Source organism: Odocoileus virginianus, chromosome 5 (assembly GCF_023699985.2).
Source record: "Odocoileus virginianus isolate 20LAN1187 ecotype Illinois chromosome 5, Ovbor_1.2, whole genome shotgun sequence".
NCBI classification, from domain to species: Eukaryota; Metazoa; Chordata; class Mammalia; order Artiodactyla; family Cervidae; genus Odocoileus; species Odocoileus virginianus.
In genome coordinates this window covers 34,806,712-34,823,231 of record NC_069678.1, presented here as the reverse complement: position 1 = coordinate 34,823,231, position 16,520 = coordinate 34,806,712, and the positions used below count along the sequence as shown (strand labels likewise).

Sequence of the window (16,520 nt, the reverse complement as noted above, 5' to 3'; positions counted from 1 at the left end):
TTCCTTACATATGAAAGGAGGTGTGGAGAGCTTTTTGTAGTTTTTCTTATTTCTGGAGTGATGAAAAGCTAGCCAGCAAGATTTTTCTGGTAATATATAGTAGTAAGTAGAACTTAACTAGTTTTCTGTTCAAAGTAACCTACGAAATCTTTATTGCATTGAACAACATTGCATTGGCTGTATAATGCATTGGCTATATAAAGTTCAATGTAACTCTTAAACTGTGACTTAATTGACACTTCAAGTTGTATGATAAATAGATGAGTTCACATCTCTCTGATCATCCAGTTAAATCACTACAATATCACCCTCTTTGAATCCTCTGTTACATTACTTTTAATCACAGTACTGTGCTTTGCTTTCTCCGTAGCACTACCACTCTTAGAAGTTGTCTGGTTCATGTACTAGGTGGGCCATCTGTCTCACTAGACAACAAGAGAGCATCAGGGCTCTTACTGCTTGCTGTTCACTGATGTACTCCAGAACCTGAAATGCCAGATATTTTCTTGATATTCAGTAACTGTTAAAAGAGTTATGTTTGAATAAATTTTAAGGACACTTTTAGAAGATCAAGATGGTCTTAGAGTTTTATTGTATTGAATGTTTGGGGGTATGTACTGTGAAGTACAAAATTTGTATACAGAAATGGAGTATACATGTATCTTTCTCTCTGTATAAGAGTTTTTCATTTTAATAGATTCTTAGAACTATCCTTGAGTCTTAGGTAATGTTCTGTTTATTGTATCTTTCATAAGTTTTGTTTGTTTTTTGTGTTTTGGTAAAGTTTTGGAATAAAGGCAGGCAACTAATTTGTTGTTCAAAATATCACTCTAAAGCTCAGAGTAACAGAAAAGATAATCAAGTCCATGAGTGATAATATAGTAGGTAGATGTTGATAGTGATAAAATATTTAGGTAGAAGAATATAAGCCATACTGTGGATTGACTACATAATAATTTTTAAAGCATTGTCTGATTCCATTTTTTAGTATATTTTTCAATTTGAGCAGTTTAGAATTTTTCAGGTAAAATATAGTATCCCTGATTTTTGCTAAGTCAAAATTTTCACTGTTTTTGTATTTTCCTTATTCTGTTAAGATGATTGAATTGTAAGATAATTGTTTTGTGTAGCCATTGACCATTTCTTTATGAAATTTCATTTTAATGTTTTTGATCGTCACTTGTTACTCCACATATGCTATCCAGAAATATCTCTACCCAATAATAATCTTAATTGATGAGTTCATTTAGTAGTAATTGGTGGATATGAGTTCTTTCCATTACTCTGAAAACCATGTTTTCAAATTTTTAGGAAGTATCACAAGTATGCTCAGCTATGTTTTTTTTTTAAGTTCTCTATTGAAGTTTGTTTTGTGACTTTTATTTATGCACATAAGATAAACATAATAACTGTTTCTTTACTTTCTTTCAGCCAATGGTAATGATAGTAAAAAATTCAAAGGAGAAGATAAAATGGATGGTGCTCCTTCTCGTGTACTTCATATTCGAAAATTGCCTGGTGAAGTGACAGAAACTGAAGTTATTGCTTTAGGCTTACCTTTTGGTAAGGTGACCAACATCCTTATGCTGAAAGGAAAAAATCAGGTATACTTATTTCTGGACTTAGAAAATGTTAAGCTCCAAACTGTCCTGTAAGTGTGAATTAGCTGTCACCTGATGAAATGATAGTTTATATAATTATACATAGTAGGTTACTTTTCTTAAGGAACATGACAGAAGTTCTGCTCTGACTTTTCCTAGTAGCTGTGTATAAGAAATTAATGCTAGGGAATTAAAATGAGTAAGTCACTGTAGTTTTAAAATTTTGCTTTGTAAATTCACTTTAGAACTGTAGTGGAACTATTGTTCAAGGAGATTGTGGAAGATACAGATGTAATAACTTTTTTTATTGTGGCTTTACTCTTTGTAATATCAGAAATCAGTAGGGACATTAGTATCATCTTAGCTTTAAGCTTATCCCAGGGAAATATTTATCTGATAGCATTAGAAAAAAATAGTTATTAGTCCCAGATAATCTATACTGAATAGATATATCTGTAGCAGTAGGGTCCAGGTGTATTAAAAATCAAATTTTGTTTTAAAGTTCCTAATGATACCATTTAGAAGAATTTAGAGAAATTTAATGCTCTCTTAAATATAGTTAATATCGCTAATAAGATGACATTTAATTTTTTTCTTCTACTAGATTATAAATGCTTTAAAAACGACTTGGAGATCTCATATTTTCAAGGCTAGGCATGGTAAAATTCTGATTTTAGAAAATGTTTGGCTTTTATTTTCTCTAGCCTTTGTTGGAGGAGTTACATTTGTAATGTATGGAAATCAGAGGTGGAAGGCAGAAATGCTGTGTATGCTAAGAGCTGTCTACTGAGCTTTAATTGTATCTCTAAGCTTCAGTAAGGATTTCTGATTCTACTTATTAGGGCAATTCTCGGTAGTGATTTTTTTAATGAACCAAATAGATCACACAGATATTGAAGTTTATTTGAATTTAATTCATAGTATAATAATTTTTGCTATTGTAATTTTCAGGCATTTTTGGAACTAGCAACAGAGGAAGCAGCTATTACCATGGTTAATTACTATTCTGCTGTGACACCTCACCTTCGTAACCAACCAATTTATATCCAGTACTCCAATCACAAAGAACTAAAAACAGATAATACATTAAACCAAGTGAGTATGTGTAGGTTCATAAATGAAATGTCCTAGAGCATATTAAGACTCATATTAGGAGAAAAAATATTTTTAACCACTGAGGAGATTTCTGTATGATCTTTTAAATTTTTTGTTGTTATATTTTCTTGCAGTATGTCCCTAAGTATTAAATGTTATGTTACTTTACAGAACATATGCACAGTCTGATATTTTCATATTTTAAATTAGCACTGGATAAATTAAATAGTATCTTTTCAGTTTTTTTAAGGTTCTAGTCAAAGTTCTTTTTCTTTGTACAAATTAAAACTTTTATATAGAAACTGTCTGAGGTGGGACTTAACTATAAACTGTTTATACAACTTTGATTAGATTTAATGTATGAAATTCAGTCCCTTTGGTTACTTGACTTTTTATAGGTTTTAATTTCTTATGGATAAATTCCTATTAAGGATGAATTAATGATTTTCCTGGAGGGAAATATAAGAATTGAGACTATATGAATATGTTGATCATTTAAGGTAGAAGTTTCTAGTTATTTAAAATTAATGTTTCTTTAGAAAAGTATCATAGAAGAGTGGTTTTAGATATAAACACATAGGATTGCAGTAAACAGTCATATAGAAACTTTAGCTCTTTTAATGTAGCTTTTAGCTAATTATATCTGTTTTAGTAAAATAAAAAGCTATGTCTGGCTCTTGACTTAGCAAATGGAAAATAATCCTCACAAATTTTAACCTTTGTAAAAGATAACTGAAGATCATTTTGATAGTATATGAACAGTAAGCTTGTAAAACTTTTTGCCTAAAAGATAAGGCTAAGATTTCAGTTTTTTTTTTTTTTTTAAGTTTGGTAATTTTCGTTACTTTTGAACCAGAAGTTGTACTTCTTACAATTTATCAAAAGAAAATACCTATTCTCTATTCCTTTTACTTAAAGTGGCATTTAATATCCTAGTTGGGTTTAACATGTTAATATTTTCAGTAAAGTAATTAGTGAATACATTCTCATTTTAAAAGATTCAAATGGAAAGGATGTAGAAAGGATAAAGATAAGGCATCTGTAGATAACTGTGGTGGGTGTGGGGGTGGGGGCTGTAATTTCAAATAGGATAACCAGTGGAAGCCTGATTGACAGGTGACATTTGAGTAACAAACCTCAGAGATTAAAGAGTAGAACACTTACTACAGTTTTGGTTATTTTTGACATCGGGAATAATCAGTGCAACGTTCCTTCTGTTGAAAAAAAGGTTACAGCCATATTTTTGACTTTCAAAAGTTCTTCTTTGATAGCCTTTTTGTATTACAATTGGTCATTGTTTATGGATACTAATTAATAGTATTTTTAAACACTCTGCTATCTTTTACTTTGCTTAGTATTAGCTGTATGTTTATCTTGCTCTCTTTCTTCATCCCACCCGCTCTCATTGCCCGTTTTATATTTCAGAATGGACAGTTAGGTTTTATTGGACTTTACATGCTTTCCTCTAGAGTAAAGTAATGAGTTGGATACTGAACCTGGGATCCCCCCAAATGCCAAAGAGGTTTTATTTTGGCCTTTAAAACCCAGTTTAGAGTTTCTGTTCTTTTAAGGGGGTGTTTAGATTTTGCTTTTGTTTTTATTAAGTTGGTTGATGGTGAGGAGGAAGAAGAGTTTGGCTGTTTGTTAGCCAAGCTTTCTGTTAATCCTTTTATTTTCACATTCCATTTCACCTCCTTCTGTGTACCTGCCAGTTTCTAATTTGACTCCTAGAGCTGCTACCAATGCAAATGCTCTTTGCTATGTGTTCACTGTGTCTTCAGTCCATGCAATTTCTGTGTTCCAGGAATCATAAAATTATTCTCAGCCAGTGATAACCTCTCTTCAGTGTCTGCATGTATTCCATTTTGTATTTATTTATAGGCATTTTAATAGTGTTTTATAACAAAAGAGAGATGAATGTGTATATTAACCATAAATTCTTCCACAACCTTTTATCAAGTTGCAAGTCCTATGAATTCACTCTTCTCAATATCTGCCCAGTTTTCTTTTCTTTTTTCTACTTCAGTTGCTCAGACACAGCCATCTCTTACCTAGTAACTCTTGAAGTGAAGTGAAGTTGCTCAGTTGTGTCTGACTCTTTGGCGACCTCATGGGCTTTAACCTACCAGGCTCCACCGTCCATGGGATTTTCCAGGCAAGATGACTGGAGTGATTGCCATTTCCTTCTCCAGGGGATCTTCCCGACCCAGGGATCAAACCCAGGTCTCCTGCATTGTGGGCAGACACTTTACCGTCTGAGCCACCAGGGAAGTCAGTAACTCTCTTACCGACCTTTAATTTTTGTCTTGAATACTTTCTCCCTAGTATAGATGTGTGTGTATCTCTTTCTAAAATGCACAGATCTAACTTGCTCCCCTGCAGCAGTTTCTTTTCATGCTCAGGATAAAGGCCCTTTCTGAGAGGACTACTGTTTCTGACTGTGGCTGCTCCCCCCTCCATTTTCCTGTGCTTCTATCAGTAGTAATGATAGATCCTATAACTTGGCATACTTTCTCTTATTTTGTCTTTGAAGGCCACTGTGTTTCTTTGCTGTCACTTTTGCCTGAAATATTGTGGCCTGCCTATGTTTGTGCCAAGTTTCCATCCCACACTTCATATGACCAGTTGTTAGACATCTTTAAGTTTCCCTAAGCCAGTTTCCTTGAAAGCCATCCTCTGATCTACGAAGTGGATTAGGTTTGGATTAAGAACCTTTAATGCAATTTAAAATCACTGTGAGATACTGCCATGTGCTACCGTATTGGATACAATGAGGTAATTCCAAGTGTTGGAACAATGTAGAAAAGCTTGAACTCTTATAAATAAGTGATGGGAATGTAAGTTGGTAGAATGGTTTTTAAAATCTTCATTTCTTTGCTAAAGCTGAGCATATTCCTGTTCTTTGACTTAGTAATTTTACTAGTCACGTATCTGAGAAAATTTATATATATGTGCATCAAAAGATAGGTATGGGAAAGTTCATTGCACACTATATGTAATTACCCAAGGCTGGAAATGATCTAAATGTTGAGCAGCAGTATAATGTGTTGTGGTATATTTTATTTGTTGGAATACTCTGGCAAAAAGAATGAACAAGCTACTGGTGCATCCAAAACTTGAATGGACATCATAAAAATTATGTTTATTGGAAGAATCCAGACCAGAGTAGTACATTCCATTTATATAACTGGGAGAAAACTTGTGTGGCTTTTGGAGTGTTGGTAATGCTGTTTTTTTTATCTAAATAGCGCTTTCACAGATACAGTTTATTTGATATTTTATTGAGCTGTGTATACTCATGATTTGTGTTCTCTTATGTGTATGATTGTTTCAATACAAAGTTTAATTAAAGTCTAGATTGGCAGGTCACCTCTGCTCCATGAATATTTTTAAAACATGTATGAAACATGAAGTTATTTGTTAATGATAGTAGAGAACATAATTATTAAGGTAAAAAAGGAAGATGTAGAAGAGTGAATATAGTATTAGAAAGAAAAATATGCAGTAGATAAGTACTCATATGCTTGTATGTACATACATGCTTGAATATGTAGGTGGTGTCTCTGGAAGAATACCCAAGATGATTGTGAGGGTTCGTAGGGGAAAGCATACAGGATGAGTGAGTTGCAGAGGAAAGTTAATTTTTTATACTGTTTGGATAGTATACCATGATCATGTGATTCCTGTTTAGAAAGGGTGTTCGATTATTTGAAATAGCAGGTGTTAGAGTTGTTCTAAGTTGTGATATTTCCATGCTTATTATAATAAATGTATGTGGACATGTTCACTAATGAAGAAAGTGATATTGCAATGAGCTACTTAAAATACTTTATTTAAATTTGTATTGAACTAAATATGTTCAAATATTTAACAAACATTGTTCTAGAAATACTTTCAACTCTTTTATAATAGCTATGTGCTCTAATAGTAGTGTAAATGTGTCCATTGTATTAAATATTTGTCATATATTTCAAAATGTTGGATTTTAGTCACTTGAGCTAACAAATTTATAGGTCATGTTTTATTTAATTACCATTTAGATGATGAAGTTTGACTGGAGGAGTGTGTGATCTCTTTGAGATTATGCTGTGTGATTTCCTAGTTAGAGTATATATTATTTCAGTGAAATGAGCATCCCCTCACCTTTGTTGAGATATAATAGACATATACACTGTGTAAGTTTTAAGATACACAACCTACTGATGTGATTTATTTATGTTTTGCAAAATGATTACCAACACCACTTTAGCTGACAGGTCCAGAAAATGACACTTCATAAATTTGGGGGTCATATTTGCATAGGACCATGCTAAACTCTGTATTGTTTCAGTATTGGTATGTGTGCTGCTAAAGGGAGCACTGATCCTTCCTTTACACATAAGTGTTCTTATTCTTTTGTGTTTGTCTTCCTTTTCATTTATTGCTGTGCTTTGTTTATATGCCTGTTCATCTGCCAATACAACTTCTTCAAACTATAAAGCTAGCGTAGAGGTGTTAGTTACTATTATATTTAACAGTTATTTGCCTTTATATAAAGGTTTTTTTGACGCCAGATAAGGTAGAAAACAAATTATTTCCTTATCAGTGAATCTGTCAGAGAAATAGAAAAGACATAATGGTAATAAAGGCAGTCTTTTTGGAGCATTTAACATAGATTTAGTTGACATATTTCCTAAAAATACTGTATTTTCTCAATTCCATATATATTTTTTTCACTTTTAAAATCTCAGAAATCAAGATGTGTCTTATAAGTTGATCTGTCATGGTTCAATTAACAATATTTTATTAGTCCTACATAAAAGGATAGTGCATTTTACCATTAGTGATGTATTAGAAACAATAACATGGATAGAAGATTCTTTATATTTTATCTTGAAGTATTCCTGAGAATTTTATGACTGTGTACTGTGGTATACATCAGTTTCTGTTGTAAAAATTTTGGTTTCAAAAGTTACACTAGTATAAAAAAAATTTGTATCTGAATGTTTCTCTTTTAGGATTTATTAGAAATAATAAGCTTTATAGGAGTTCTTTTGGATAATCTAGTAATTTCCTTTTAAGGTTTGCCACCTGCCTTTTTAATGGAATGAATAATGTTAAAGTTTCATTGTTCTCTAAAAGTTTCTGTTTAAAACATATTCTGAATCTGTCAGACCACATCTTGTTGTTTTGAGAATAAATTACATGGCTTATCTATCTTATTCAGCATTGGTCCCAAACCCTCAGTAACTGTTTTGAGGTAAATACTAGTATGATACTTGAATTGTAAACAGGCAATATGTGGCTTATGGCAGGTGCTTAAAAGTATATTTACTGAATGAGTGTTAAATTTTATTTAATCTGTATGTGTTCTAGAAAAGGATTTAATACTGTAGCATGTAGCAAAGTATAAGTGAATATACTGGGAATGTTTCTAAAGAGCTTATGTTTTGATTTTTAGCGTGCTCAAGCAGTTCTTCAGGCTGTGACTGCTGTCCAGACAGCAAACACTCCTCTTAGTGGCACCACAGTCAGTGAGAGCGCAGTGACTCCAGCCCAGAGTCCAGTGCTCAGAATAATTATTGACAATATGTATTATCCTGTAACGCTTGATGTTCTTCACCAAGTAAGTTTAATTTAATTTGCATTTTATCTATAAAATGGAGAAATAATAATACAGCAGATATAATTTGTTTTGATTTTAATATTTTAACAGATATTTTCTAAGTTTGGTGCTGTATTGAAGATAATCACATTTACAAAAAATAACCAGTTTCAAGCTCTTCTCCAGTATGGCGATCCAGTAAACGCTCAGCAAGCAAAACTAGTAAGTCTAGGTTTTTTTTTGAGAGCAATAATTTTCAGTGGCAGATATATACACACATGTATAACTAATATCATTAATATTATAATTACAATTATTATTTATATATTATTAATATTACTATTATGTCAGTTACTAATACTAACATAACAGCAATACCATATAGCATTTTAGATGACATAGATCAGTGCCATAGAGATAGTATTAGAAAGCTTAGTATTTGTGATAAAAAGAAATGTTTATTTTTAACAATTGTCATATTTGTAGTTATTTATAATATAGGCTTATATTCTGCATTTTTGTTTTATTTAGGTCCAAATATTTTGTGCTCTTGAGGATATAGCAGGATTATATTATATTATACATGCGTACCTGTATAAGATTTTACATTTTCCAGTGGGAGTTTCAAAGTACTTAATTAGCTGTAAGGTACTTTGGCTGAAATATATCAGTACTCATGTGGCTCAAATGCTGTGATAAGCTCTCAGTTGATTTCCAATATTCTTTTAAAGTAATTTTTTAAAAGATAGGTTTTTTCAATACATTCTTGGGCTCCTTTCTATTCCAATCAACTTACCTTTTTGTTGTTGTTGTTATATATGGAGGGTAAGAAACTATTCAAAGCAGTAAAATTTACCCGTGTCACGACTACTACCATTGAAAATTGCATACCAGTCTGTCTTATTTAAATCTTCCTTTGTCTCTTTAACTGCTTGTGCTGTAGTATAATATCGTTATTTTCATTCCACTATTAAAAAATTAAATATTTATTGTGTGTGTAAAGTGTTAGTCACTTAGTCGTGTCTGATTGTGCAACCCCATGGACTATAATAGCCTGCCCCAAGCTTGTCTGCCCATGGAATTCTGCAGGCAAGAATACTGGAGTGGTTAAACCTTTTTTAAATCAGCAGTCTCCGCTTAAAATTGTCTTACCTCTTTTTTCTCTGTTTCACTCTTTTACTTTCAGACTGATTATGGTATATTACTTCAGTGCTTCCTCCAAATCAAGATAGCTTGTTTGAAACCAGGCCATTTTTAACTACTGTTTCATTTCCATTCTTAGAATCTCATTTGGGGAGCAGAAGTAGCTTCAGGTAGCAGAAAGACTTTACTAGTAATAATAGCATAATTGAAATGATTTACCAAGTGCTATTATCTCATTCTTTTTCTGACTACTGTGTTTTGTAAACTGAACAGAAATTTTTCCTGTTAGATGCTCAGATTCAAAGTGGTAAATGATTTATAATGTACACATCTGTAAAGTAGACATTTTTTCAGTCTACTCTTCTCCATTGTTTCTACTCAGTGGTTCCTGGTTGCATGATCTAATCATATTTCCCTTTTCAGTAATAAATTAGCAGTTATTTTTTCAAAAATAATTATCTTTCCTAACATGCTTCAGCCCTCCAGCTTTGGAGATACTTTATATTTAAAGAGATACCAAATAATTGTGGTATGAGGTTTGATCAGTAGCAGACAGTCTAGAAACCATGGCATTTTTCACAACTTCAAACAAATTTAAATATAGTGCACATTTTTCTTAATGTGAAATATTTTCTTTTTGTCATCCCCTTCTGATCCAGAGGAAGACTGTTCAGTAAAGGACCAGTGAAATGGAATTTGATTTAGAATTGTACCTCATTTGGGCTCTGTGATTCAATGGGGAAAGTAGTTTATATATATTTTTCAGTATTTAATAGGTTTCCATTTAACCAGTCTTCTGCACAGAAAATAAGCATTAAACTGCTGGTGTCTGTGAATGTTTATATACACTCAGCTCTTCTCTACAAAAATCTGCAGAGAGATAATTACTTTATTAAGCTTTTATTCTGGTATCTGAGCTCAACTATATTTCATTTATTGGAGAAGAAAAAAAGAATCTCTTCTAATCTTGCTTGTCCCATTGTCTTGTAATCCAGACTCCTTTTAAAACCTATACTTTTGATGACTCCAGTATTTTTTCTTCATTCCTTTATCTGGACTGTTGAGTGTAGCCAGAGAATATCACATAATTTAACCAGTTGATACCAGTTTAAACTCATCAGCATTAACTACAAATTGGCCCTCTACTCTGCTTGCAAAATCTTACCATGTTTCTTCAGTCAGCATGTTCTTCCGTTTTCCACAGTTGTCTGTATCAGATAGAAATTTGTCTTTCCATCGAGTTGCCTTTCACTCTTATGACCTTACCTACTCCTTCTTAGAAAAAAATAGAAACTATCAGATAGAAACTCTTATCAGCTTTTCTCACAAAATATACCCACACATTTCCTTCTCCTAAATAGAAGGCATAGATAGTTGTAAGACCAGTAAACACCAGATACCATCCTCTTCTGCCTCCTAGGAGTCTTTGTACTTTTATTTCTCCTTTCTCTTACATTTTTCTCCATGTTAGTTACTTCTCACCAGTGTTTCAAGCGTGGTTAAATGTCTCTCTCTTTTTTTTTTTAATGAATTTATTACCCTTAACTCCATATACCATTTATTTGTCCATCTAACACCTTATCTCCCTTTCTTTTCATTTATTACCAGACTTCTTAAATAAGTTGTCTTTGTTTGCTTATTATACTTATTCCCTTATTTCTCTACTTACTGTAATTTGGTTTCAGCTCCCATATACACAAAAAATTCTCCCCAAAAAATTCTACTCCAGGGGCCACTGGAGTAGCTAAATCTCAACAGAATTGTTCAGTCCTTATCTTACCTAACCTCTAGGTAACCTTTGACACTGAATCTGTCTTTCCCTTTTTTAAAATCCTCTTTTCTCCTGGTCTTGAACACTTCTCACCTAGATATATCCCACCTCTCTGTTCATTCTTTGTTATATCCCTCCCCTTCTTCTAGGGGGACCTCACCTGTTATACACAGTTTAGCTACACTTTGTGATTCTGACAGTACTCACATCCCTTTATTTCTAGGTCACACATTGGAGAGACCCAGGCTAGGACTGTGGAGCACCTTCAAACTTAGTGTGTTCAGTTAAACTCCTGTCACCCCCACCACTACCAGCAAAAATACTAAAATCTGTATTTCATGTATCAGTTTCTTGGTATTGATCAGGTCACAGGTCAATCTAAGAAACAAGACAGGAAGCATTGGATCTTCTTTTATCTTTTATCTTCTTTTATTCTTCCTCCTTTCAGCCTATCACCAAATCTTAACTGATTTTAGATCCTAAATTTCTGTTCAGGCTATCCTTTTGTCTCCAACTCGTCGTGTCGTCACCATAGTCTAAGCTAGTGTTTTTCAGAGCACTAGTCTCCAGCGCTGTAAGAAGCTTGTGGCAACGTACAGACTAGCTGACTTTTAGCTGTGGTTTGTTTCGTGCAGGATTGATCATGAATTCTGATAGATACTTCTCGTCAAGCAAGGTGAACTGGGCTGCTAGTCCATGAACCACAGTTTGAGTAGCACTGATCTAAGCCATCAAGCCATCTCTTAAATCTGTGCCTCATTGGCCTTCTAGTCTAAATCCACCACTGTGAGTTTTAAGAATGATCTCAACTTAAAGTCGTATTTCTTCCTTCTCTGTACCCTTCAATGACTGATTTTTGTCCTTGGTATAAAAATACTCTTTCTTTAACATGGCTTACAAAAACTCTAACTCTTGTCTTTCCAGTCTCATCATATACCTCTGTAACCATATTGGGCTTTTTTTTTTTAATGTTTTTTTATTGTAGTAAAAGTTACATAATATAAAAAATACTATTTTAACAATATTTAACTGTACAGTTCAGTGGCACTCAGCACATTCATTGTTGTGCAACTTTCACCGTCATCCATGTCCTGAATTTTCCACCTCCCAAAACTGAACTCTGTCTCCATTAAACACTACCTCCCCAGTACCCCGGCATCTGCCACTGTACTTTCTGACTGAATTTGAGTATTTTAGGTATCTCTTAAATGGAATCAACAGTATTTGTCTGCTCCTAATGTGTATTGGACTTCTTTAATTCTTGGGTATGCTGTATATTCTCTGATCTCATGGGCTTACAACTTGCTATATTCTGTGTACTAAAATACTTTTCTCTTCACCTCTTTATGACCAACTCCTCATTTCCCTCTTTCAAGTTTCAGTTTAGAAGTTTCTTCTCCAGAGAGGTCTTCTATAAGCTTTCAACTAGATTTGATCCCTTCTTTCCTTAGTTCTTACCACCACAGATCAAATTTATAATTACTTATTAAGTGTCTGAATTCTGGAGAAGGAAATGGCAGCCCACTCCAGTATTCTTGCCTGGGAAATCCCATGGACAGAAGAGCCTGGTGGGCTATAGTCCATGGGGTCGCAAAAGAGTTGGGCATGACTGAGCAACTAAATAAAAAAGTGTCTGTGTTATCTGCTGGACTATAAGCTGTAAAACAGTGGTTGTCATGTCTGCTTTGTTCTCTGCTGTATTCTTAGAACTTAGCACAGTGTATGGCACATTATAGGTATGAGGGCATTTTTTTCAACATGTCACAACTTACCTAGCATCTAGTGTGCTGTAGATCTCTTCCTACCTTTCAACCATCCATGTACATCTCAGTGTATAATAAAATGAGTTAGACCTAAACTTTGTAATTCAGTTGCTATATTTTTATGCTTGTTAAAACAGTAGAAATCATGTAAAATTTACTGAATAATAGCTTGGGAAGAGAATTTCAAGCCTGCTTCTCTACTTCTGTAGTGATAGTTGTTCAGATGATTGAGAGAATGAAAAAAATGTCACCTGTGCCTTGGGAATTCATTTAGCAAGCATAGTGTATCTTTAGGTTTGGAGGGAAAGAGAACTTAGAGTGTTCTTTTAAAATATGGTTCAGAACCTTCTTATCGTATACATTGCTTATAAAAATGGGACTCTTAGGCTTCTCTGAGTTAACAGTTATAATCTTTGGGGTTGGGAGCCCACTGCTCTGTTTTGTTTTAAAAGCCCTGGGAATCACTGCCATGTAAAGGCAGCATGAGTGACATTGCCAACCATACTCTTGCCATGTATTAGTTACGATCTTTGGCAGTTACTTTCAGTTAATTGGAATTCTTTCCCCCAGCGTTTTGTTTTATAAGAGAATAGTAACTCAGGAAAAAAACATCTTAAAAATGGAGTTTTATTAGTGAGGGTTGGAGGGGAAAAATGTAACCATCTCCTGAATTTGTTCTGAGGTTCATGTATATTGCAATCCAGTCTCTTTAAAAACCTCTGAAGTCGGGGGGACACATGTACACCCATGGCTAATTCATGTCTATGTATGGCAAAAAACATTATAATATTGTAAAGTAATTAGCCTCCAATTAGTTAATTAAAAAAAAAACCCTCTTAAGTCAACCAAAAAGGTAATGTTATGTATATTGAGGTTGGCATTTAGGGTGGTAGTCACCACCAGTAATCACCAATCATTGTAAAAGTAATAATTATCAAATAAGAAATTATTTTAAATGATCCTTGCACTTATTAATGAAAATGCCCTAATGCCTTTTTCAGAAATCTTTTTCAGTGTATTCCTGGCAAACAAAAATATCACTCACTTAACTGTGGCTTTCTAGTTCAGTTTCTGTATTTTCACGGTATAGAAAATGAAGTCGCTCAGTCGTGTCCGACTCTTTGTGACCCCATGGACTGTAGCCTACCAGGCTCCTCCCTCCATGGGATTCTCTAGGCAAGAATACTGGAGTGGCTTGCCATTTCCTTCTCCAGGGGATCTTCCCGACCCAGGGATTGATCCTGGGTCTCCTGCATTGCAGGCAGATGCTTTAACCTCTGAGCCACCAGGGAAGCCCTCAAGGTATAGAAGTAGACTCCTTTTCACCTGAATCTTTAAAAATTATTTCATTTATACAACCCTGAAATTGTAACACACTTGGTAGAAAATTGTAACACAGCTTTTAGGGGTACTATCTACTTTTATTAGGAATGTGTGCAGTTGACACTGCACAGTGACACTGTATCTTTTGGGAATGCTATCATTAATGATTCCTTCCAGGAGAGTATATTTCTTTTAAGTTTTATTAGTGGCTTTTCCTATTTTTAATCCATATGCAGTGTTTCATTGGGTTGTTAATTATGCATTCTGTATTTAACATCTTTACTGAGTTTATTGTGTTTTTGACATAAATATTATATTTATGAAGATATTTTTTCCTGATTGTTTTCATGTACTCTCCAAACTTTCCCTTTGCATAGATACACTTGAGAGGCTTTTTTGCAAATTAACTTGGGCTTTTACTGTCAGAAATCTTTGCTCCAGCAAGATCACTACAATCTTGATTGCTGAACACTGACTGACTTGTGTGCTTCTGTTATTTCCTGGAAGTTGGCAAATAACAATGAAGTGAGCTTGCATATATAGTTTAATTTGATTTTTCTTCTTACTTCACTTGTAGTCATTTTACCTCAGCCAGCTATTGAAAATGCCTGGATTTCTGTTATCTTGTATCCTCAGCTCTTTTTCCTCTTCCCTGTTGCTAATATACATATTGTTTCCTGATTTCTCTAGCTCTTGTATCTTAGGTACAGTTTTTTGTGTATGCTTTGTGTGTATACCTTGTGTGTATCTTAGGTGTACCTGTGTATAATACCTACATAAAGTGTGTTTTTTTTGGTTAACGGTTTCTAGACAGCTTTCAAACAGTTAGCATGTCATTGTAGATATTTGGCAGTCAACCTCTTTGATAGAACTTGGCCCCAAAGAACCTCTGCTTGTTTTGAAGTTAGTCATTTTGTATCAGTACATTACTTCTTGCGTTAATAGAGGTGCTATGATCCAAAGCCAGGTCTTTTCTTACAGTATATCAGATTTTTTGTATATTATTGAAATAGTCACCTAAGAGTGAATTTTGACATTCATGTATAAGGTAGAGACATAGATTCTATTACCTGGCTCACCAGTTCTCCTATAGGAATGAGTAAATGAAGACCTATTTTCAGTGCTTTGTTTGCTTTTCAGGCAGAGTGTTGAATTAATTACTTATTAAGTATTGAATAAGAATTACTTATGAAGTATTGAATTAATACTTATATTACTCTGCCTGAGAGAGTTGATACTTCCCATTCTCATGTGATGATAGGTGCTTTCCCTAATTCAAATAGAATTCAAATCGTGACATGTATGTAGTCCTTTAATGTGAATATTGAAATGGGTAAACTCATGTTGAATTGTATTTTTAGGTTAGCTTTTAGCTTGGTAAATATAGTCACTTAAATCTTAATTTTGTATATTAAAGGATTTTCCCCTTTTCACAAAGTGGGAATATTTTAAATATAATATTTTAACTATAAACTTTATATACATAAGCAGCTATTGAGATTTCCTTTTTCCATAACAGAACACTCTTGACTATTTTTAAGTCTGTTTCAGTTACGTTCCTTTTCCAGTAATATAGCCGTTAAAATAGTCATACTGAAGTAATATAAAAATTCTTCTTTCAAATATCAAGTGTGAAAAATATGTTTGTCTATTCTTAATACAGTTCTATATTTACATACCTAGTAGATCTTGGTCTACATAGGTATCAGGCTTGATCTATTTATGTATTGTTACCAGAAGAACTGTTGTTTTATTTTTGAAGTGAATTAGAGCTAAACATGTCCTTCATTTTTGAACTGTTACTTTATACAGAAAATGTTTATTCTTCTAATAAAAAATCAACAATATATTCCCCTGTTCTCTAGTTTATTTCAGGTGTCTGTCTAGCTGGAGTATAAATGGCGATTATATAGGATCAGAAAAAAACATAACAGCAGCATGTTTTTTTCTATGCTTTATATTTTTTTTCTATGCTTTATAATTCATGATACACTTGCACACATGTGGTCTTTTATCTAATCCTTACAATAATCCTGCAAGGAAGCATAGCAGCCATTGTCATCTGTCTTCCAGATTCTGAGATTAGAAAAGATTAAATAACTTGTTGAAGGTGACCTAATTGAGTGTAGTCTTTCAACTCTAGAGCATAAGTGTTACCATCTGGCAAAAAATACGTGTGTAATAAAATTAACTTTAAACTGTTCTGCAAACTATTGATATTATAGTACTACTTTGGCAGG

The 16,520-nt window shown here is 33.5% G+C and overlaps 1 protein-coding gene across 5 annotated transcripts in view; it reads left to right on the top strand.

Moving 5' to 3' along the window:
- The window catches only part of PTBP2 (polypyrimidine tract binding protein 2), an 83,565-nt gene that overhangs the window by 39,988 nt on the left and 27,057 nt on the right, over positions 1-16,520 (top strand). For all 5 annotated transcript variants that reach the window (XM_020869375.2, XM_020869374.2, XM_020869377.2 and 2 more), the window contains exons 4-7: positions 1,432-1,604; positions 2,553-2,696; positions 8,137-8,301; positions 8,392-8,502. In XM_020869375.2, the coding sequence (XP_020725034.1) occupies positions 1,432-1,604; positions 2,553-2,696; positions 8,137-8,301; positions 8,392-8,502 (593 nt within the window). The remainder of the gene's footprint in view (positions 1-1,431; positions 1,605-2,552; positions 2,697-8,136; positions 8,302-8,391; positions 8,503-16,520) is intronic.